The sequence below is a fragment of the Acinonyx jubatus genome, chromosome D4 (genome assembly GCF_027475565.1).
Source record: "Acinonyx jubatus isolate Ajub_Pintada_27869175 chromosome D4, VMU_Ajub_asm_v1.0, whole genome shotgun sequence".
Classification (NCBI taxonomy): Eukaryota; Metazoa; Chordata; class Mammalia; order Carnivora; family Felidae; genus Acinonyx; species Acinonyx jubatus.
In genome coordinates this window covers 80,953,302-80,978,590 of record NC_069391.1, presented here as the reverse complement: position 1 = coordinate 80,978,590, position 25,289 = coordinate 80,953,302, and the positions used below count along the sequence as shown (strand labels likewise).

The window sequence follows — 25,289 nt, the reverse complement described above, 5'->3', positions numbered from 1 at the left end:
TTTTTAGTGTTAATATTTCATTATCTGGACAGACCACAGTTTATTTAGCCAGTCTCTTACTGAAAGACATTTTGACAGCTTCTAAGTTTTGGCACTTATGCATAGGGCTGCTATAAAAATCTGTGTGCAGATTTTTGTGTGTATCGTAAGATTTTTATTCCTTTGGGTAAATACCAAGGAGCTTAATTGCTGGATTGTATGGTAAGATTATGTTTAGTTTTATAAGAAATTGCCAAACTGTCTTTTCAAGTGGCTGTACCATTTTGCATTCCTGTGAACACCACTGCACATCATTGCCGGCATTTGGTGGTGTGTTTTGGATTTTAGCCTTTTAAATAGGTATGTAGTCGTATCTCAGTGTTTTAATTTGCATTTCCCTAATGACACGTGGAGCGGAGCTTTGCCATATGCTTATTTTTTATTTGCGTATCTTCTTTGGTGAGGTATCCGCTAAGGTCTTCAGCCAAGTTTTAATCAGGTTGTTCATTTTCTTATTTTAGAGTTTTAAGAGTTCTTTGTATATTTTGGATAACAGTTTTTTATTAGTTATATCTTTGGTAAGTATTATCTCCCACAATATGGCTTGTCTCCTCATTCTCCTGAAATCATGTTTTTATAATCCATTCTTCCAATTTCTGCCTATTACTTTGAGTTTAATCCATTTACTTTTCATATACTTACTGACAAGGTAGGATTTATGTCTGTCACTTGGTTTTCTCCATGTCTCTTATTTTGCTCCTTAGTTATTCCACAGTTGCCTTCTTTGTTATATATTTTTCAGTGCACCATTTTAATTCCCTTGCTTCTATTATGCATATTTTTGACTTATTTTCTTAGTGACCACCCCAGGAATAGGATTAGCATCTTAATTTAGATCAGTCTAGGTTGTACTGACGCCAACTTAGTTTCAGTAGTATACAAAAACTGGTACGCTGTATAGCTCTGTTCTCCACCCTTTTTCTATTTCGTCATGGCCTATTTATTAATACATTGTAGATCCAAGAAAATAAATTTATAATTATTGCAATACAGTTACCTTTTAAGTTAGAGGGGAAAAGAGTTACAAAGGGTATGTATGTAGTTACATACTATGTACATACATACTATGTAGTTACTTTCACTGGCACTTTTAATTTTTTCATGTGGAAAGTTGTAGTGTCTTTTCATTTCAGCCTGGAGGCTTCGCTTGCACATTTCTTCCTACGGTAGTTCTGCTAGTGATAAACTCTGTTTTTATCTGGGACTGTCTTAATTTCTTTTATTTTTGAAGGTTCATTTTACCAGATATAAGATTCTTGGTTGAGTTTTTCTCCTGAGCACTTTGAAGATACCCGCTAGTGCCCTCTAGAAGCTTCCATGGTGTCTGATGAGAAATCACATGTTGATCTTACTGAGGACCCTCTATACATGATAAGTCTCCTCACATGCTGCTTTCAAGATTTTCTGTTTGTCCACGGGCTTTTGACAGTTTGGTTATAATGTATCTTCATCGTGGGTCTTTTTGAATATGTTCCACCTACAGTTCATTGACGTTTTTGGATTTGTAGATTTGTGCCCTTCAAATATTTTCTTCTCCTTACTTTTTTCCCTTTGAGGACATCTACAATACATACATTGTTAACTTTGATGGTGCCCCACAGGTCCCTTAGGCTCTATGTACTTTTATTCTTTTTCTTTTTGTTTCTCAGACTGAATATGTTGTCAGTTGACATGTTTTCACTCATCCTTTCATCTTATTCGAATCTGTTGGTGACCCCTGTGGTTTTTTTGGTACAAAAAGGACAATTAACTATTCAACTTTGCAGAATCTCTGTTTCATTCCACTTACGTATCTGTCTTCCCAGAGGTATGTCAGCTAGGGTCTATTTGGCTGAGTTTGAGCAGTTTCATTCCCTTTAAAATACCCATCACTATTTGGTGAGGCATGGTTCTCATTTTGCTTTAGTTCTTTAAACATGGTTATTTTAGTTCTTTGAAGATATTTAAAATAGCTTGTTTAAAGATTTAAGTCTAATGTCTTTTTTTTCCTCAAGGGCAATTTCTATTGATTGCTTTTTTTTCCCTTGGGTATCAGCCATAGTTTCTTTCTATGTATTATATTATTGTTACAAATCAGACACTTTGAATAATATAATGTGCCAGATCTGGGTATCAGATTCTCCTTCATCCTCATGGTTTATTGTCACTAATTGTTGTTGTTTAGTGACTTTTCTGAACTACTTTTGTAAAGCCCATATTCTTTATAGCGTGTAGCCACTGCAGTCTCTACTCAGTCACCCAGTGGTCAGCTGATGATTGGACAGAGTCCCTTGAATCAAATCTCTAGTTCTTGCTGAAGGGTCCTGAGTGCATGTTGTGACAGGCAGTTTATAACTGTCTTAGCCTTCAATTCCTGCTTGTGGAGTGAGAGGTGAAAGCTATGGCCTTCTCAGGTCTTTCCTGAGCACACACACATTCCTATAAATTTGCATGGCCTTCTAAATTTAAAATTTCTACTGATCATGTCCTTATTATTAGGACTTTTTTGTGTCCTGTCCAATACAGTCAGTCTACCTCAAGGATGCAAAAATATTCTCCTGTTTTCTAGTGGTTTTATGTGTTCTTAGTTTTATGTTCTGTTCTGTGATCATTTTTAATTAATTTTTGTATATTTTTTGAGCTAAGAGTTGAGGCTTATTTTTTTCATATGATTATTTTATTATGCCAGCACTATTTATTAGATTTCCCCATTGAAATGACCCTGATGGCCTCAGTCAAAAATTAATGGACTCTACGTGTGTAGGTCTGTTTCCAGGCTCTATTTTGTTCCAAAGATTTGTCTAGTCTTATGCCAAAACCATAGTCTTGATTACTATAGCTTGAGAGTAAGCCAGCTTTTCAAGATTGTTTTGGTTACTTTAAATCCTATTCATTTTCATATAAATTTTCAAGTGGTTTATCAATTTCACTGAAAAAACTAGTTGAAAAGTTGACAGATTGTTGAATTTACAGGTCAATTTGGTAGGAATATTTCATAGACTATGTATTCCACAAATAGGGTACTTTATTTAAAAATAACTTTGTCCTCTAAAAGGTATTTTTCTTTTATTGTGAATAGAACATGGAGAAAAGTACATAAAATATATAAGACATGTCCACATGGCCCAATTCAAGACACAGAATCCTGCCAGAAGTCCAGAAGTTCCCTACCTTGATCCCATCCTTGATCATGGTTCTGTTCTTTCCCAACCAGATGCAACTGGTTGAGCTTTATAATAATCATGACCTTTATAATCATAATTTTGTTGCTTTCTTTGTAGACTTGACTATTTTTAAAATTTTACATGAATGAAAATCATATATGTGCATATGATTTCAGTATATATGTTTCTTTTACCTTCATTCCTCAAAGAACATTTTCTGTATGCAGAATTCTATAATAGCAGTTACATAATTCCAGCACATTAAATTTATCATTCCCATACCTTCTGACTCTAACAAGAAGTTAGCTATTGACTTAATGTCTTTGTCTTCAATTACTTGTAAGATATTATCTTTCTATTGGTGTTCTGCAGTTTCAGTATGATGTAGATTTCTTTATCCTGCTTTGAAAAAAATTTTTAGTATTTTTTCCAACATTTTAATTTGTGTTCAGTAGGAGTGTTTGTCCTGCCATTGTTGGAAATGGTAATTAACTTCAATGTTTAAAATAAAATCAGAATCTTAAACTTCTCTATAATTTCCTGTTTTTTCTCTATAACATCCTTTTAAAAATTAATTTATTATGACATTTCTTCATGTAATTTTATATTCTATTTTTGTGAGTGCATATACCACCACTGTAGGAAAATACCAATTTACTGAATCTCCTACTGTGTATTCAAGTTGTTTCTGATTTTTACTCTAACAAATGCCACACAAAATGCTTTAAACTTAAAAATTTCTTCACATGGAATAACTAATATTAAGATCAGGGGCGCCTGGGTGGTGCAGTCAGTTAAGCGTCCGACTTCAGCCAGGTCACGATCTCGCGGTCCGTGAGTTCGAGCCCCGCGTCGGGCTCTGAGCGGATGGCTCAGAGCCTGGAGCCTGTTTCCATTCTGTGTCTCCCTCTCTCTCTGCCCCTCCCCCGTTCATGCTCCGTCTCTCTCTGTCCCAAAAATAAATAAAAACGTTGAAAAAAAAAAAAAAGACTCATGAGATCAATGTTACAAATTAGGTATGTCGCAACTTAGTTACAAACAAGAAAAAAACTGGTGATTTTTGCTCTAGGGGACCTTAGACTGTAAGTGTCTACAAAATTTCCTTGAAAACAGAGGGGTGACTGATGCTGCACCAATACCATTACTCACCAACCTTCCAGTATTCTCTCAACATGTCTACAGAGATCACTAGCGATTTAAGAAATATGAGAACACAAAAATAATATGATGGAGGCCCAATTTCAGCCCACAGTTAGCTCCCCTACACAGAGAGCGGACCTTTCGTTAATCATACTGTAATTACCGTGAGAAGCAAATAAGGAATCTGATACAAGAGATTTGTGTATCTTTGGAGGATTCTGATAGTAAAAGTATAAGTTCAGAAGTATTATGTCTGTTCTTCAGATAATTATAAGGAGTGGTAAGGGAGTTCTTCCTGGTAGCCAGGGTTACTCTAAGAATCTTTCTGTGAAAGAAAAGTTAGTACAGTAATTATCGCTTCTGTTTTCAAATTCTGTAGCATAGGGCATATATAATAATACTGTACTTCTCATAAGAAAAGGGCATACTGTAACTTGCTATCTTAAATAAAGCTGATGCCCAATCTAGCCATTTTGGAGTAGAATGGGAAAGATAGGAACCCTGCCACTTTTTAAAAAAGCAGTAACAACAAAAAACCAAATCACTGCTTCTTCTCCTAAAACAAACAAAACAAAACCAAAAAACACCAAAAGCAAAAATTTGAGGTTGCAACATGAGGAAAGTGCTAAATATATACAAATGATGAATGGCTTATCATATTTAAAAATTTTAATTAGCTAGTGTATCATCCTGCCTCTGTTTTTACTGTTAATCTTTCATTTCAAGAAGCATCCTATTAGGTAAAGCAATTTCCCAGGGACGCACTTTGCTAATATAAATTGTCGTCACACTTCTTATATAATCTGCCTACTAACTCAAACCAACACTGTCTTTAGCAAGCTAGTTCCCTTCCTTAGCATATCAAAGCGAAAACATTGTTTGTGGTACTTTGGCATGATGCAAATAAATTCTGTACCTTGTTTCCTACCAAAAATAGGCATAGGTAATAGTGCGTTATTTAAAATATAATCCTAAAGAGTCATGGCACAAGGCAGCAAAGGCTTTTCCCACAAAACAACTTTTTGAGTATTTAAAATCTGAGTAAAAAAAGTATCCATGTCATCAATACTTTTCAGAGTATACTTAGGTATTAAAGCCATTTAAATAACTGTAAATGCTGTGTCCAGCTTAAAATATATGGAAGTAAGGTTCCAGGTTAAGAAAACATGGGCTAGAACCCCGAAATAATCAAGTAATTCTCTGCTCTATGCCTTCATTTAAAATGTATGAGAAAAAGCATATCTAGTTATAATGACTTTCATAAGTCAATTAGTCATTGTTAATGCACTCTAAAGACAAGTGTGACAGTTTCTCTAATTTGTTTTCGATATTTTTTTAATGTCCTAGACACAAATGACATTTTTAATTCCTTCTACAAGCGTAAGTAATCAAATCAGTTGGTTTCACTTAGACAACAGCTCACACATCCATCCCATTACCACCATCACAGCAATTAAACAGGACTGCTTGGCAGAATGGAGTGGAGTTTAAAACACCAAAACGAGTTGGGGCCCCGAGTGGCTCAGTCGGTTAGGCGTCCGACGTCGGCTCAGGTCACGATCTCGCGGTCCGTGAGTTCGAGCCCCGCGTCGGGCTCTGTGCTGACAGCTCAGAGCCTGGAGCCTGCTTCAGATTCTGTGTCTCCCTCTCTCTCTGCCTCTCCCCTGCTCGCATTGTCTCTCTCTCAAAAATAAACATTAAAAATTAAAAAATATAAAACACCACCACCAAAACAAGCAAAAATAAACGCACACTTTCACTCATCTTAGGAGATGAAAAGTTTACTTAGAAATTGCAAACATTTAGCAAAGTTAAGACATAAACACTATTTTTCATATTCTACAGAAATACAATAATTTATAGCTGGCTTGGTACATGATCACATGATAAAAACAATGAAAAAAAAAAATGATGGTTCATTCTACTTTTCTGCCACTTGTAACAACTTAATAAGTGTACCAGTAAGTACTGGAAGACAGATGCATAGGAAGATTAGAATCCTAGGGCTGTTTGTTAATACACATTATTATAAGAATAATATAAAAACAAAACAAGTACAGATACACAATTAACATGCAATTTAAGCTATTATTTTGAAGAGACAGGACTGAATTTAGTGAACACATTGAAAAATGTGTTAATAATGTGTTGTTATAATGAGCATATCATGGTATTTTACATGGCATGGAATTTCTTCCTCCTTAGATAATGCTTGGCAAATTGGAACAGATTGAGCTACTTCTACAGCAAATTTAAAATGTAGACAATGTGGATAATTGTATTAGATACTTTTCTAAGTATACTAATTTTTAAAGTACCATAATTTCATGCCTACCTCACCATCTCCCCAATTTAAAATAAAGTCAAATTTTGTACCCTATGAACCTGCACGGTCCGATATAGCAGCCCTTAGCCACACATGGCTATTTGAGCACTTACAAAGTATCCAGTCAGAACTGACAGGCACTGTGAGTGCAAAATACACAATGAATTTTAGAAACTTACTATGGGGGGGGGGGGGAGCAAAATATCTCCATAATTTTGTATACTGATTACATAGTGAAATATTTTTAATATATTGGGTTAATTAAAATAGTTAAGTTAATGTCATGGGTTTCTTTTTTAATGTGCCTGCTAGAAAATTAAAAATTACATATGTGGCTCCCATTTCTTCCTACTGGACAGTGCTCATACAGATAGTCTACAGTCACTTATTAGCCTTAGAATTTAGCTATCCTACTTTAAGTAATCTGGAGTATGAACTCCCAGGACACTGTAAGCACACTCTGCACATACTTTACTGCAAAATTAATTTTTATCCCTCTGCAAGATACACATTTTAAGTGTAAAAAGAATTCACAAAATATTTAATCCTTGAGAAATGTCAATTACTATGTATTGTGAGAGCTAAAGGAACTTCAATGCAGACTGGAACACAGAGGAAAATAGTTAAAAAAAAAAATAACAGTGCAATCAGAGGGAAACAATTAGTATCTTCAGTAAAATTAAGGTAGCCAAACTTATCTTTAATGCCCAGGATCTGACCTTGCACCACAGATCATATATGTAACTTGTCCACTGAACCACGACCTACAAGAAAATCTTTAAAAACCATTAAACTGCAACTTAAATACTCCATTTTTTGGAAAATCTGCAAGCAATGTAAAATTCACACACATCGTCAATTCTAACAGCAGACAGTATCTGAGAACTATCCCTTAAAGTTCCACAGTGTTAAATAAGGTTAGCAACTGCTTAGTGTCTAAGAGACTTGGACTTAAAAAAAAAAACTTTCTTAGAGGCTATTAAAAAATATCACTGACCTTTTGTCATTTTCTTCCCCTCCTCTTTTTAAAAAAAATTTCAGTAATAGTGTGTATAAATCCCTGGCATATTGATACCACATCATCTTTTATTGTGTCCATCTCAAATACAAATTAATCTAGCACACATTTCATTATTCTCCCAGGAACACCACCAAAATATAATACTGAGCGGTCACCACAGTCAGAGGCCAGCATCACAGTCATGCATCAAGAACCTCGCCAGGAGGCGATGCCTAATTACACTTGTATTACACACTCTGTTCCTCACAGCTCAGGCTGGAATGTTTGTTTTTCAACCGTTTAAATCTGTTTACACTGAGTAAGCTCTGTCAAAGATGCTCTGAAAGTCACAAATGAGCAAATTCTGAAACTACTGTATCTTTCATAAAAATTTCTCCCTCATATTAAAGATGTTCTGAGAAAACAAGGAGAAGTTATTTAATATAATTCTGTATTTTACCATTACCACTTTGAAGACACTGGAAAGCAACCAAGTTTTAAGAAGAAATAAATAGAACCTAAGCCAGGTAACACCAGGTACACCAACAGAGAAACCGACTGTAGGCGTCTACAGTAATTCTCTCTCTCTCTTGAGTTTGGCAGCCTATTAAGATATTTAATCACATTTATTAATGTGCCTTGCACAAAAAGATGCTGCTTAAACTTTCCCCATCTCCTGTCTTCAGACCGTGTTCTACACAAACAGTACGTTTATTGCATGTTACTAACTCCAGCCTAAATAAGCCTAGTAATTGATGCCAAATGATGTAATTTTTTCAGTTTCAAACATATATTGCTTTAAAAATATGCTCCTCCGTGAAAAGATAACAAGTTTCCTCTCCGAAAGCTGTTAATTTGCCATGAGATCAATAACTGACTAAATATTTATTGAGCACCTACTATGACTGCACTCAGTCTATACTCATTCTTTAACCACTAAGAAAAAGTACCTGCTTCAAATGCAAGATGACACTGGTGAGGGAAGATAATACTTGAGCACTTCTGACAAAATGCTTTATGAGTCACTATCTGAACGTGTGAAACTGTTCACCCCAGGACATGAAAAAAAATCTCAATATGTATTACTGATCACTTTATAAAGATAAATAAACATTTGAAGTAAGCTGCATAGTACTTTGAGGAAAGTGATGGCCATACATAAAATTAAGGCTGATTCCCTAAAGGTATGAAGAAAAGCCAGAATGTCATGGTGCATAAGCATCCAAAGACAAAAATAAACATTTTACACAAATATCTGGTTAATTCAGGCAAATGGCACTTGTGTTAGGTTTCCAACTTTGCTTGAGGGGGCTGGTTTAATAAAGAAAACTGCTTTTAAATAGGAGCACTTTAAGCAAATATGAAAATAAAAACCCTTTAAATAAAATTCTCTGTAAAATCACTATATAAATTCAAGTTCCAAATCTCGTTTAAACATATATACATACATATATGTGAACACACACATATATATGCCTTAAAAGTATCAAAATTTCACTTACAATGTGATGCAGCTGTGTATCTTGCCTTACATGGTTTGAAGCTAATTATGTACCTTCCGCACAATACTGGATTTCTCCTGAAGCCACGCATGTGGGCAATGGTGGCGAGACAGAGGGAGGCTAGTTTTCACTTTCTAGCCTTTAACGATTGCGCCCCGTTGGATTCCTACAAGGCGTGAGGCATCATGCAATGTACTGAACACATACGGGGTCTGCACACAGAACACTCTTTCAGGGAAAGTGAGGTTTTAGGAGGCAAAACAGTTGTCAGTTTGAAAACGAACGGTAATCATTTCCTGAACAGGATTTCCAGAAACAAAATGATGTCAACTGAAACACCCCCACCTCTGCCCAACGTGGAAAACAATACATTACAGAAACTGTTTCCGCAGAAGACATTAAGAGAACATTCATAATAGAGCCGTAGGGACTGAAGCAGCGAGGTGAAGAGTGAGGCAGGCACAGAGCGTCTATGAGCTACTGCACTGGTAGGGGTTTATAAAAAATACTATCTATACTAAAGTTTTAAGAGCTAGTAATATATTTAGCATACTTTTGCCTTTTCTTTTTTGCCACTGAATATAAAATTTTGTCCTAAATTTACTAAATCTTCTACACCCTGAGGAATAACAGATTAATAAAAGAATGCCAGGGTCAGCCTTGTGGACCATATTATTGTCCAAAAAGCACAACCTATAAGAGCTAATATTCTTGGAAGCACAAAGGTTCATCAGCAGACTAAGCTACTCCTCTCTATTTTTTTTTTAGCACAGAGTTTGGTTTTACAGTCTTAACATAACCTAACGAGAATACAGATGTCCAGGTTGAGAGCCAGAGGTGCCTCCTGCAATGCAAGCGCGCGCGCGCGTGCACACACACACACACACACACACACACACACACACACCCCTACAACTGACACAATGGTTTTCTGTCTCCACTATGAACTACGACATATTGCTGCCATTTAGGAATATATTATTCAATAGTCCTCTGAAAAACACTTTGGAATCTTTAGCTGTATATTTTTATGAAATTACAATCAAAAGTTATCTGCAATCTTGAAATATGGACTCTCTATCCCTCCCCTCTCCTGTAACCAAATACATAAAATGCCATATTTTAAATTTCATCTATTTACTTCTTTTCCTCCAACACAGAATTTGGGAGGGAATTCTTAAAACCCTTAAAGTGAGGCAAAGGATTCATTTACGACAATCATACGGCCTTTCTTTTCAGGCACAGTGCCACTGTTTCCCTTGAACATGGGCCGCACACGTTTCGGACTAACCTGTAATTATGCACACGCTGTCCTCTAAATACCTCCAATCCCCAAACAGTTAGTTGTCACAGGGGAAGAACTAATTCTTCTTGGCAGGGCACTTAAAAATGCTAACTAAGAAATACAAACCAAAGCATCCTACCTGCTCATATCATTATGTCATGAATGGATAAAAAAAACTCCACGGGACCGTGTCTAGCAACTGGAATAAATAAAATGAGTTACAATCAACTGTTTGATGAAAATTCTGTCCTTTGTTTTCTCCCTAAACATTAATCTTGCTCCCTCCAGAAATAGGAAAGGCACTCAAATTAACAAGGTGTATATAGCTATTGTTTCAAGGACACTGTGTGACAAGTAGGATTTTCAGGGCTGATTTTCTTTCCTGCTCGCTGCCTGCAGGCCAGGGCGCGTCTCCACCTTGCTGTGCCTCCGGACTTCTCCAGTACACAGGAGCACAGGAAGGGTGCACCGAGGCATGGGGGGGCGGCACCGCTCTCCTGGAAAAGTTCACTCAGAAGTCAAAAGTTTTTAATGGCGCCGTTCGAATTCCATAGCGTACTTTAAATATCTGAAAGGTCTAAAATTTGATTTACTAGTGACAAAATAACTGTAAGCTTACAAAAGCTTCCTGCAAAGAATATATGTTATTTCCTTTTATAACTAAACCTTTAGTATCTTCTGTAATTAAGAGGGACTAAGATACGGATTAGACTGTTGTATAGTAAGTGACAGCTGTACTCCTAAATTAACATTTAGCCCATGTCAAATACTATCTTGTGCTACAGAAAATTACTAATGGTAACTTGTTCTCAACAATATTAAAAGTTCTCTTTATATAACAAGCATAAATTCACATGACGACCTGAATTCATCTAAATCACACAGTCTACCACCATAAATGCTTTCCTACAAACTGCCACGTACAAGTCAAGGAACTTTTGTTTTCCTATCTTGTGTCACATAAGCCCTTATCTGAAGATTTAAATGGCTTTTAGTGACAACATGTATACATTTATTCCTATTAATAATGAAGCCTTTAATCAGAACCGTACCATAGGAATAAGGGATATGACTGAGAGTCTGGGCCCAGAGTTTCCAAAGACGTAACAAAAATGCTAAAACCTGGAAAAGAAAAAGGGGTCATTAACAGGTATCTAATCCTTAAACCTAATAAGAGAAAAAGAAAATGACTCACACAGGTTTAAGAAATACCTAAAAGGTCTATAGTTCAAGCTGGGGAGGAGAAAAGGAGAAGCATAAAATGACTATCCTTGCACAAATACAAATCAACAAGTCTTTGAAATCAAAGAATTCCTTCAAATGCCCCAAAGAGTCTCTGGCTCTGTTGCCAAGATCTGTCCTCCAATACCATAAATGAACAGAAAGTGGTGTTCTTAATGCAAATGAGCTTTGTTCTATGAATTTTTAATATATATTAAAGTACAGTTAATTCATAATCATAGAGCTGCATTTCTTGGCTGGGATTTAACAGCTTAAACAAGGTCGTTAAATGAAGAATCATCTAAATTAACTTATTCTATATGTAACAGCTCACCTGTAGTATCATGAGGCTAGAATGTATCATTCATTCACAATCCATTGCTCTAACTTATCAATTTCTCAATCATAACTCATTCTATCCATTACTCATGATCAATCTTTCCCTTTTTCAGTGAATCATTTATTAATTTGATAAACATTTGATAAGTCCTCGCCATGTGCAAGGCACACAGTAGAATCTGGGAACACCAAATTACCAAAACAGGTATACTTAAAAAAAGGTGGGGCCGGGGAGGAAGGTGGTGTGGAGGTATTTACAGATCTTATTGCTTTTGGCTTGTCAGTAGTATTCTTGATCCACAGGACAGTATGATGGCCGACTATTCTCCTAATGAAAGTTTGATGAAATGTGTCAATCAATCTAAACTATCTTTTTCTTTCAACAAGGATATTTATAGAAAAAAAGGTAAAGACTAACAAGTCCCTGAAAAGATACATCCTTTCCACAGCATGAACTTATTCACTCAAAGAGATACTACCATGCTACAGCTAATGAGTTTAGATGTCAACCATTTAGGAAAAAAACACAACCATATGGGGCAATGCTAGGTTTTTCTGTGAATCAGCACTGGAAAAATGCGAACGTTAGAAATTAAGTAGCACACAAAAGTCACAAACGCTAAGTATCCTTCGGATGTTTGTGTTTTTACTGCCTACTCAAAACTTTATTAGGAAGAAGAGACCGAGATATCGTAAAGGACTGCATGGCTTCATAAGAGGGTGTATGAAGGGCCTTAAAACACATGAAGACAGATAACGTCAAAGGTGGGCAGGGCACCGTATGGAGGGTAAAAAAAGGCGCGGAGCCGCTGGTTCACAGGGGACTGTCTATACTCCTGTCCTGACACTCTCACATCAAAGCAGAGGAAGCCCTATTACTTGGGATACTGAAAATGATGCTTGGAAGGGAATACTGAGTGAGGCCAGGATCTGGCAACATGTATCCAGTGGAATGGGCTGAATCTCTCCTGTCATCTCTGTGTAGTCTCCCCACTATCCCCTGCAGGTAGAGAAAATCATCAACTAATGGTTTTATCCACAGAGGTCTAGGTAGACCTTGAGGTATTTGTAGACAAAGGGCCATGGGATTATGTTCATAATGGCAATTATTTTCTTACCTAAATACTATGAAATTTTGCCCCAAGAGAGAAAAGCAGATTCTGTCTACAAGGGCCAGGCTGGACAGTTTTTCTGGTATTCTCAAGTCTCCCCTGACAGTTTGCTACTCAGCAAAATCATGATGCACAAATAAAGAATTTGCTCTTTTCCTAAGCTTAAGGCAGTGTGCCTCGCTCAAGCACAAGGCTTCCATAATATATACTAGGAGAAGTCTGCCTTTACATCTGTCCCCTCACCCTAAAGGTGACCTAGCAAGTAAAAAAAACAAGCAAAGCACGGCGGTCACTTACTTCTGCAGTGTGGCATCCTACACACACACACACAGGACAACAGGCGGTTTCCATCATTAGGGGACCTTTGAAAGGGCAGTTCCTGTGAATATTGTGTGTGTCTGTGTGTTTAATGGGGTATGGGATTCGGTGGAAAGAGGACGGAGAATGTCTTCAGAACACATCCTTAAAATTAGACGAGTAAGGAAAAACATACGAAAGTGAAAGTGTCAAAAAATATGGAAGGGACTGGGAGAATGAAGAAGAGATAAGTGGAAGGGAAAGAACAAACACAGACCATTTACAAAGGGGGGAAACGTATTCAGAAAGTAAACATTAGCCGGCCCTTTTCCCACAGACCTGAAGAACCCAGCCCTTATTACTGAGAAATAAGATACAGCTGTTCGGTGGCTACTTTGGTACCTCATCCCTGATAAGTTTAGTATCAAAGTCTTTAAGTTGTTTTATTTTTTAAAATAAAGATTGAAGACCTAACCTTCAAAATCTATTCTTTCCCCCTGGCTTTTGCCAGCAAATCTGTAATAACCACTTCATAAAAATGGTGTGGTTTAAGTGTATCCTCAAGAACTTAAATTTTTACAAAGGAAGATTGTTTATGGATACATTTCCATGCATATTTCACTTTTCATGGTGAATTTAAAAGGAAAACAAGTAGTAATAACTGAAAATGGCATTCCAGGTTAAAAAAAAAAAAAAGGTTTATATAAGGGCTAATGTGAGTGTTTTTGGCCCATACCAAATTTGAGGTAAAAAGAATCTATCAAAACTAGTAATAAAAATAATTCCCAGTACTGCAATTACATAAACTCTTAAAATTAGTTTTTCTTTTAAAATAACCACTTTAAAATGGATTACACATTGGAAGCATGTTTTTTATATAAATTCCAATACTTCTGACTTTGGTTACACTGGTCGATAACTTGAGTCGAGAAAGAGACATGATTTATATTTTTGCAAATCCCATCTATCTGGCCATTTGATTCTCAAAGCAGTAATTAGATGGAGTAATTTTGAGCTTGTACTATTCTAAGGCTGAACTACAACTTAAAATTTTAATTGAAAAAAACCAGCCTATACAGCAAGCAACTGCACTGAGGTGGGTAGATGTATCTGTGAACCAATTAGGAGAACCAAATGAGAAGAAGCTTCACGTATAGAAATATAAAGGATGAGAAGAAGAAAAAAATTAAGACTCACTGTTTAGCAGGAAGAAACTACACAGTTATTTTATCCCCAAAGGAATGCCAGTTCTTAACAAAATAAATAAAATTAAAGATTTACTATGGACTTTTAACCTAAAGATGAAGAACACATACCAGCAAACAATTCATGCGACTATGTAAGAAAGGAAAGCAATATTGCACTGAAAGGGGGAACCTTGCAGGACTAATCCACCTCTCTCACTGACTCAGCGTAACCAGCCACTTCCGGTAGGCACTGGCAAACCTGGCCTGCTCTACGTTCCGGCAGGTGGACAATACTTGATCGATGAACCTATGCTCCATCTCCAGGCCCCGAGAGTCTGGAGCTGGGGTCCGCTTCAGGCGTTTGGTTTCCTGGGAATAGCCTTGCTTGCTAGAGTCATTCAGCCCATCCACCTCCATGGCCTGAGACATGTGGGGGCCTCCTGGGATGAGGTGCAAGTCACTCGAAGTTCCCCCAGGGCTGTCTGCAGGTGACAATGGGGTCACACTGTGAGGAAACCTACCACGTAAGTGATGCTGAAGGTAGAAAATATGCCGCCTGTGAAAGAGGAGGGGGAGAGAATACAGAAAACTCATATCACAAAGTCAAGCTTTTTAGGAAAAAAAAAAGCTGATAATTCTAAAACATACTGTACTCAGTTCATGGCTCCCGTGGTAACCCTGAGTTACCTGGAGGAAGGAGGCGGAGTAGTTACCCTGAAGTCTCTGCATATTTAGACCAGAGTCTTACAAGCCCAGATTACTGGACTGTGAGAAAGAGTAATACGACCCCCAAAGGATTTTTAATATCACCGACTGAGATGATGGCAATCACCTGGCATTGTTACTCTTTGTAACTACAATCGGAAATTAGAAAATATGTCGTAGCCCAATCTCTGCTATAAAAAAAAAGCAACAACAACAACAAAAAACAGAACCAAAAATTAACTTCACTGATATCCTAAAACAGAAGTGAATTAACCAGGGGATTAAATAGCTCCGCTAGAGGCGTAGTCCATGGACTCTATCCAGTATTTCCTTCAATAAGAACAGGTCTTATTATCTAAAAACCAACTTAACTTTCCCTGAAATCTGTCACTATTAGTCTCATTAAATATCCCTGCAGCAGGGATATCTCATTATTCATATTAGCAACTCTAAACTCTGAAAAGTTAATTCTGTCCATTTCCCCAGCATATTCTGGAGTAGACAGGGAGCATATAATTTACCCATTTTATAGAGGATAAAACTCAAAGGACAGATAAGGTGCCTAAGGGCAATGGCTCAGTAGTAGAAAACTGGCCTGTATAACATCCAGGCCATCCCAACTGTCTCTTTTCCCCATGCCCCACCCCAAACTTCAAATAATTTTTATACAAAGCTTCTACTCTGTTAATCTAGCTATCTCTTCAACACAAATATAATTTTAAAATTTTCTCAACCTTGCTACTGATGTACCTAAATAGAAAATAGCAACAAAAAAATCTGTAACACCCCAATGACATGGAGGTTAGTATCTATCTTGTCTCTAGAAAATGTGGAGTGAGAGTGTCTCTTCAGTACGAGAAAAAGAAATTTAGGAAGGTGCCAAAGAGGATAGATGGTCTCCCATCTTCTAAATGTACTTAGCATGGAGGAGCAGCTGAACGTGTCTCCTCAAAAGGCAGCAAATCTCAACAAGTTTAAAAACATACAAATATGTAAAACGCCTATCTCCTGCTTGGCATAGCAAGTCCTTCGTCTACAAATAGAATCCTATAGCCTGAAGCAGAATCCGCATTTATAGAGACAGAGATGCTTCATAAAAGAACCAATCAGGGGGTTCCCATACCTGGATTTCCTTCCAACATGAAAGTTACTTGGCTGTCAAATGTACTCAGAACTCAGGTTATGAGGTTGCTAATCCTCTTTCACTCCTTCCTAATAATTCTGCCCTGCTTCCAAAGTACACCTTACTTTAAAAAAAAAAACCAAAAAACAAAAACAAAAAAACCCCAACCAGTGTCAAGACTTTATTACTTAAGGAACGTTAATTTGCAGACCTTCAATAAGCTTAACTATTCTCAAGGTCCAATCAACAGTCTGATCAATGGTCTACACCCGACTCTGCATCAGAATGTACCTGCTAAGTTTCTTTCCATTGTGTTTTTGAAGACTAGATGGCAGCCTTCCACCCCACACATGCTACAAGTATCAGGATCTCCAAGGAGGGAGTCTAGAAACTTTTGTTTTCAGTTTGGAAGTAACACAGCTGTTGCACAGTCAAGGTTGAATGCCACCATCTAAGCATTAGACAGAGATCTGCATGAGGAACTTATTGAAGATCATGAGGATGTGGTAACGAAAACTCCTCTGAACTCAGGCAAAGCTCCACAATCAGGTTACCATATTTACTCCAGAAGGCAGGCCTACGATGTAGGACCTTCTACAGCTCTCAGGAAGACATGTGGTTTCATGCAGAAAGCAGATTTTTCCCTTCTCTTACCTGTGGCACCAAAGGGTTTCATGTCCTGGGTAGGAATCAATAAGATCAGTGGTGAATTCAACTTCTTCTTCGAGAAGATGGGGAAGATTTATCCTTGCTTCCTCTGTTGAAGCTGCTGCTGCTTCATCTTTTGCAAGAACCAGAGCTGGCTCACTTCTCAGAGGGTTTTGCTCCAATACAGAACCATCTATCACAGTTTGGCTAATCAAAGACTTTAACAAAAACTGGCGGTAGTGAAATCCACTGTGGTCTGAAACGTGCATGGATGCCCAGTGTTTAGTAGAAGACAGTTCATCAAGAAGAATCTTGTAGGAAGAAAAAAGGGAAGTGAGAAGTGGAATAGCCAAAGGTTTTTCTTCTCCATTAACGCCTTGGATTTCTTTGATTTGTTCCTTGTTTTTCTGGTAACAATTGTTTCTACCAATACTTTGTATACAATGTCCAACACAGTGCTGTCACTTAGTGGAAGCTCGGTAAAGGCTAGTTTCCCCCTTTCCCTGATAAATAAGAGATTTTTTTATATACATCACAGAATTTAAGACTTGTCATTCTTTCCCTGGACCTTGATCAATCACATTCTGATTGGCACACCCACAGAAAAGCCAAATTCTAGAATAATGATGAACATTAGGGTGATTATTTACAAGAATGCTGATGTTGAAGAGAAAATATAAATTCAGAGGTTACTTTGAGGTAAACTTTAACATTTAACCAACACTAGAATATTTAACTTATTATTTATTGAACAATCAACTCAAGGTAGTGATTTGTTCTTCACTATGTAAGTGCCATGAGGGCACAGAGCATGTCAGTTTTGTTCACTGCCTAATTCTAAGGGCTTAGTGCAAAAAACATGATGCATGAAAAATAGGAATTTCCAAGAGCTCATAATTTTCACTGTTCATGTCAAACTCAATTCATATCAGTGATAAATGATTTTGTTAAGTAGATGAAACAAAACTCAGCAGTGAATTGTTAAAGCCTTTGTATTATCAATCCTGCAAACTAAGCAATTTCGAATGGAATGATAAAAAGAAAAGCCAGCAGTTATGAAAAAATAAATTATTTGGCACTGTCTTGTACAAGTAGCAAACGCAAGTGGATTTTGATCAGTGAAAGCCATATTGAGGGCGTGCCACATTCCATCAGAGGATTTTCAGATCAGCTAAAGAAAAAAGACATAGACTTTTCAGCAGTGAATGGCAGCTACCGCACAAAGCCAAAGGGCTCCTCCTTCACCTGCTTGTCAAGGGCCCCAGGTAAACTCCTTCTCCTGCACCAAGATCACCTCTCCATTTCTCACATGCCCTTTCTTCCCTAGAAGAAATTTCTCCCTCTTCTGAACCTCCACAGTTTCTGTGTGTTCTCCCATATATATTACAGAACTTACTGTACATCTTTTCATCCTCACTAAACTCTAAAAGTTGTTTGAAATATTTAGTCACTCCTAATTGCTGTTTCCATCATTCTATACCCAGTGGCCTCAGAGTGGACGTCTAAGTATTTTATAAGTGAACAATTTAATGAATTAAGTGACCAGTACAGAGGGGCAAGATTACTCCCAGCTAGGACAGCAGATTTATATCCGTGAAATGTTTTAAACATCTCCTTTAAGTTCTAAAGAGTTTATTTGAAGCCAAATAAGTTTGTTTCCAGAACTGGTGAATCTCTGAGAAATGGAAAACAAGACTGTTCATTTGATTAAAATAGTGCACAAAATAGCACCAGATAAACTTCTACCTTAGAAAAATACATACTAACCTTAAGGTTGTTACATTTTTGAAGAATTAACCTGCAGAACATTTAGGCTACAATGCATCAGATTTCTAATTTTGGTAGGACTTCTTGATTGAAGAGTACAAAACATGTTTAAAAGGAATTTACATAATGTGAAAAACCTTTAGATTATTTCTTACTGCATATTTCTATACACAAAAATTTTAATTTTTTTTTGTAATTTTGAGACAAAAAATAGCACAGACATGAAAGATTTTCAACAGTATCAATTTAATTCCTTTAAAGATATTTCTCAGACTTTTGGGGGGGGCCTGGGTGGCTCAGTCAGTTAAGCGTCCGACTTCGGCTCAAGTCATAATCTCACGGTTCATGGGTTTGAGCCCCATGTCGGGCTCTGCGCTGATGGCCTGGAGCCTGCTTCAGATTTTTTGTCTCCCTCTCTCTCTGCCCCTCCCCCACTTGCACGTGTGTGCTCTCTCTCTCTCAAAACGAAAACATTAAAAAAATTAAAAAAAAATTTTAACAGACTTTTTAGGAGAAAAATTCACTGTGTTCTTTTCCCTTGATATATTTAAGAGGCATACTAAACTAGAAAAGAAACTTTAACAGGAATTTCAGGGCATTTTTTTTTACTAGAATAAAAAGGTTGAGAGATATAAGCAATGACTTTTTAAAGCGACAGCCATTACTTTTAAAGAGATCTTGGGGTGCCTGGGGGGCTCAGTCGGTTAAAGGGCCGACTTTGGCTCAGGTCATGATCTTGCAGTCCGTGAGTTTGAGCCCTGCATCGGGCTCTGTGCTGACAGCTTGGAGCCTAGAGCCTGCTTCGAATTCTGTGTCTCCCTCTCTCTCTGCCCCTTTCCCATTCGCACCCTGTCTCTGTCTTTCAAAAATGAATGTTAAAAAAAAAAAAATGATCTTAAAGACACTGCATAGAGATATGGCTTAAATGTAAGGTACTGACAGAATCAGTGACCTATAGATGGTGTAATTTACATATTACTATTCTTTTTCAGCACTCCTTATAAAAATGAATGAGTGAATAAATAGCTACAAGAAAACCACAGAAGCAGGACTATGACCCAGAAGGATAACAGGTAACAATCCTAAAATTAAAATCAAAAATGTATGTGTGTGTGTGTGTGTGTGTGTGTGTGTATATATACGTATGTATATATATGCTATCTGCCCTATAAATTTTTAAAAATACATTTGGTTATTTTCTGATTATGAGTGACACAAAATGATCATTCTAGAACATTTCAAAAATACAGAATACAAAAAAAGCAAAAAGAATCATTCATCACCTTATTGGCCAGAGAAAACTACTCTTAACATTCTGGCCTATCACCAGTCTTTCAGCTTTTCTCTATGCATGCATGTGCGCAGTTTATCTTTAACACAGACTTGGGATACTCTTTTATTCTGATTTCATTCTACTAAATTATATACATATACCCATGTCATTAAATATTACTCTATAATTTTAAACTTTTGCATGATATTTCATCCTAAAGACTATCACAATTTAACCATTCACTCATTTTGTTTCCACTCTTGTATAAGTAACACTCTTTTGAACACATATATATATAAAGTCTATGTGCACAACTTATTTACTTAGGAGAAATTTCTAGAAGTATATTTACTGGAACAGTGAGAAACATTTTTTAAAGTTCTTCATATATATTGTCAAAGTGCCCTCCAGAGGGGCTGTGTAATTTATATTCCTACTGGAAGAACATGTTAAATATTTCTTAAATTCCTTACTAGTACTTTAATATTCACTAATTTAATAAGTGGAAAATCATGTCATTTTAATTTGCATTTCCTTTTACCATTAAGGCTAGATATTTATTTTATTCTCTTCTTCTCCCTGTGTCTTCTTATGCAAACTGCCTATTTTGCCTAATTCTTTTTTTTTTTTATAACTGCCTAATTTACTATTTGTGACAGTCCTTAATTTTTCTTACAAGTCTTTAAGAGATCTTTATAAAGGTATTAGGTCCCTATGTTATAAATATCTTTCTTTTTTTAAAAAATATCTTTCTTACTATACTACTGCAACTGATTTTTTTAATTCCATTTTTTTCCTTCAGGTAAGTTTTTATTCCATGTAGAGTTTAGTTTGGTATATGATATTAAAACCTGACAAGTATTTGCTAAAAGGTCAATCTTAATCAGCATCACAGATTGAACAAAGAATCCTTTTTCCAGTTATGTGAAATTCCATATTTCAATGAAATGTGTACACATTATGTATTGGGATTTGCTTCTGGGCCTTATATTTTCCATTAGTGTGTTAATTACTGAGTAGTACCAAGATTACTCTCTTTTTATAAACATTTAGATAGATACTAATATACACTGTTCCTCATTTTCATTTTTTTTCAACAATTTCTTAGCTATTCTTGAAGATTTATTCTTTCTAATGTACTTTAAGAACCAATTTCTGAAGTTGAAAAATAAACTGGTGGTTTTTAGTATATATTGAGTTGTGCAGTCATCACTGCTGTCTAATTTCAGAACATTTTCATCACTTTCATAACAACTTCCATTCCTATTAGGAGTCCCCTAAATCTCCATTCCCCCAGTCTCTGGCACCCACTAATCTGCTCTGCCTATTCTGAATGTCATATAAATGGGATTATAGGGTATGTGGCCTTCCTAATCTGGCTTCTTTCAGTCAGCAATGTTTTTAAGATTCATCCATGTTATGGCATGTATCAGGGCTTTGTTCCTTTTTTATGGCCGCATAATATTCCGTTGTATGGGTGGATACACCACATTGCATTTATCTCCTCGTCGGTTATTGAACATTTGAGTTGTTACCTTTTTGGGGCTACTATGAATAATGCTGTTATAAACGTTGCTGTAATAAGTTTTGGTATGAACATGTTTTTGATTCTTTGGGGTATATATAAGTACCTAAGAGTGGAACTGCAGGGTCATATATGGTAATTCTAGGTTTAATTTTTTGAAGAAATGCCAAACTGTTTCCCACAGTGGCTGCACCATTTAACATTCCTACCAGCAACGTATAAGGGCTCCAATTTCTCCACATCCGTGCCAACACTTGTAACTGCTGTTTTTCATTTTAGCCATGCTAGTTGGTTTTCATTTGCTTTTCCCTCATGGCTAAGACGTTGAACATCTTTTCATGTCTTTATTGGCCATCTGTGTACCTTTTTTGCAGAGATGACCCTATGTGCTTTCTCAGGTGACACAAGGTATCAACTTTCAATTGGCTAGGAGTAATAAACTGGCGAACCGTGATCTTTCCTCTCACCCCACAGTCACAAATGAGACTATTTTAAAATGTACTTAAATCCACTTAGAACACACAATCAGAATAGAAAATAGAAAATGAAAATCTCATAATTCCACCCTAGCACTGTTCACAATTCTTTATTCTTTTTTTTTTCTGAGCAGCAAATGTATACATGCTTGTAACAGAAAACACAAAGCAATATATCTGTAACATCATGTGTGAGGATATATATAAAGGTTGAGCAGTTACAACATGCCAAGCAGTATTCCAAACACTTCAAAATCTCATTCAATGCTAATAATATATTTAAAAATTATATTAGGACCATCTCATATTTAGTTTAGATCCTTATCCCATAGTGAACATTTTTCTTTAAATTATCTTCCAAAATATAACTTTTAGTACCAACAAAATATTCCAATTTGTGATATAATTCAATGTAACTAATCTGTCATTATTGGAGGGTTAGACTGTTCTAGTTTTTCACTATGATAAACAGTATTTTTATATACCAAATGTTCATATTTTATATAATAGCCAGTGTTTACCCAACACTTAGTACGAGCCCTTGTGAGAGCCACTTTATGTGGATTCTCCCATTTAATTCACAACACTTGATGAGGTAGGGATTACCCTCATGCCCATTTTACAGATGAGGAAACTGAAGGTTAGTGAGGCCAAGAAACTCCCCCAGGGCCAAGCCAACTTGGTGGCAGAGTCAGGATTCAAGTTAGGTCTGCGTGACCACCGAGTGGAGCCTTTGATCACGACACCACCGAACCTCGTCTCCCGTTACGTCTTTAGGCAGAAGTGCTAGAAGGAACATGCCTCTTTTTGGGTAAAGTCTGTAAACGCTGCCATGTTACCCTTCAGTAAGATCATACCTGTTTCTACAATGCTTGTTTTCACACCCTTATCAATGCTGGATACCAGCACTTTAAAAAATAGTATTTTCAATTGTCTATGTAAAAAGATGCCAGCTCATTGACAGGTACCAGTGATACCTCTGTGATTACTTCCTCCAATAGACAAAGCGTAGTAGGGCATGATCTCCTAGCAGGGCCCAGTGGTGACAGGAAGAGCACCGAGGTCAAGGGCAGGGCACAGCAGGTGGACAGCCCAGGTGAGCCTCGGACTGGACCCAGGCAGCTGAGTCAACACACCGCTCATGAGTTCTCATCTTTAACATCTGAAAAGTGTCAAGAAACCAAGAATTTCCCCTTGGCCCTGTGTTCCTGACTTTATGGGAATGCCACTTTAAAAGGTCCACATCAAGGTAGGAAAGTTTCCAAAGACCTCTCGGCTCACCTGGACTCTGCCTTTTTCTTTATCTTCAACGCTCCCTGTGCCCCTCCCCACCCCCTACGCACTACCAAGCTGTGGAGCTGGGATGACCAGACTCCATAAGGACCCAGATCTCCTACACCCCACCAGACCCCTGACGGGGCCACAGCCTTAGCCGTTTCCAACGAGCCCAGCCTGGATGAGAAGCCGTTTCTGGGCTCCCATCACACCCCGTGCATGTCGTAATTGCTGGTATCTGTCTCCTCAACTAGATTTTCAATTTGTTGAGAGCGCTCCCTTTGTCATCATGCTACACCCAGCATATAGGCCGGCGTCTGGGAATGAAAGAGTTTCAGTACTTTTTCATGAATAAATTAGAGTTCATCTAGCAAACTGGTAGCCAGTTTCACCTAAACTTTCTATCCGTGGGGAACAAAGAACGGAACTAAAATTCAGTGAGCCTCTATTAGGTGCCCAGTACTTCACATGCACAAACTCCAGTAATTCTCACAATCCACTGAGGAAGGCAGTCGAGCTGGTTATTTCACAGATGAAACGTTAAAGCCTCACTTTCCACACAGGGCTAGTAGGGCCAAAATAATCTGAAGCCAGGTCAGTATGAAATCTGTCTTTGTGCTCTTTCTACTCCAATAACATTAAGGGACACCCCCTCCGAAACACAAAGCCAATATAGGAAGGGAGGGGTTACTTTTCCAGAACTGTTGGTTTAAAATTCCCTTGGAATTTAAAAAAAATCCTGGAGGAATCTCTGGTTAGGATACAGAGAGGGGAGCAGGAACCTGAGAAGGGAGATGTAGAAGGGGGTGGTAAGCAAAATTAGAGAATGCTTCTCTATTAATCTCAAAGCACCACACGAGGTATTTTGACCCCTTTAAGGTGTCTCAAGCCTGGGAAGCTTTCAGAGGAGGACTATAGATTCTTATGGCACTAAAACATAAGAAGCGAAGAAAAATAGCAGCTGTCATATGTATGATGGAGCAAAAGGAGCAAAAGGATAGTTGGTCTCAGTCTGATGAATAATAAGTCATATAACCGTGGCCAAGCCTAAGTCATTCAAATTCTCTGGAAACTTCCATCTCCTCATTTCTAAACTGAAAGGTTTAGGCTATGACAGCTTCCAACCCGGCTCTGCATCCAGAAAGCTCCCTGAGCCCATGAAAAATACTGATCTTAAATCCTGTCCTTTCCCCAATTTCGTAGGCCTGGGGTGAGACTCAGAAATCCTAAAGTGACTGACAGACTCAGCCAAGTTTGGGAACACCAGGTGAGATCTTCTTTTCCCTCCCCAGGAGAGAAGGTGAACAGGCAGCCAGCTGGTTCAGCACATCAAGTTGCAGAACGGAAGACCACCAAGAAAGAACCGGTCCAATTCTGTAAGGCTTAATAATCTCTTCCTGTTTCAGGGCAAAATGCATTATGCTCAGTCTTCTTTGCTGCTTAAACTTGTCTTAGTTCTACCAACGTACTAACCAGAAGAGTGCCAAAAACTGCACTGGTGAGGAATGTAAACTTTTTGAATTGCCACGGCTTCCCTGGAGGTATCAGCTGCTAGATCCTTCCCAGGCTGCTGGGCCATTAGTTCCTCTACTTTCTTCCTTAAAAGTTCCTCTGAGGAGGAATTGCTATCAGAAGATTTAAAGGGCAGACAGGGAATGTGCGTAGGGAGACTGGAGGAACAGCCTTACCTTGACGTCTAGCTTGGCCAGATGCTGCAGAACCCAGATGCGATGGGACCAGGCATTATAGTTGCTTGGGTATCTCCCTGCCGCTTCACCACAGACCTCCATCTCTTCTCGTATTAGTCTCTGTGTCCTTTCTGCAGGAATTGTTCCCAAGTTTCCTTTTGTCACAAAGGAAGGCAAGGAGGTTTCCTGAATTAGCTGTTGTAGCACCCATCGCCTGT

At 37.5% G+C, this 25,289-nt stretch overlaps 1 protein-coding gene across 3 annotated transcripts in view; it reads right to left on the bottom strand.

The window, feature by feature from the left end:
• Positions 1 to 6,087: 6,087 nt before the first annotated feature.
• PTAR1 (protein prenyltransferase alpha subunit repeat containing 1) overlaps positions 6,088 to 25,289 on the bottom strand; it is a 49,762-nt gene continuing 30,560 nt past the window's right edge. The window contains exons 5-8 of one of the 3 annotated variants that reach the window (XM_053205287.1): positions 25,072 to 25,285; positions 17,074 to 17,378; positions 11,488 to 15,147; positions 6,088 to 10,634 (exon numbers count right to left, since the gene is read on the bottom strand). In XM_053205287.1, coding sequence (XP_053061262.1) covers positions 14,805 to 15,147; positions 17,074 to 17,378; positions 25,072 to 25,285 — 862 coding nt within the window. In that variant the 3' untranslated portion in view covers positions 6,088 to 10,634; positions 11,488 to 14,804. Of the gene's footprint in view, positions 10,635 to 11,487; positions 15,148 to 17,073; positions 17,379 to 25,071; positions 25,286 to 25,289 lie in introns of those variants that run through there. The other 2 variants (XM_053205288.1, XM_053205289.1) reach the window with 2 other exon arrangements.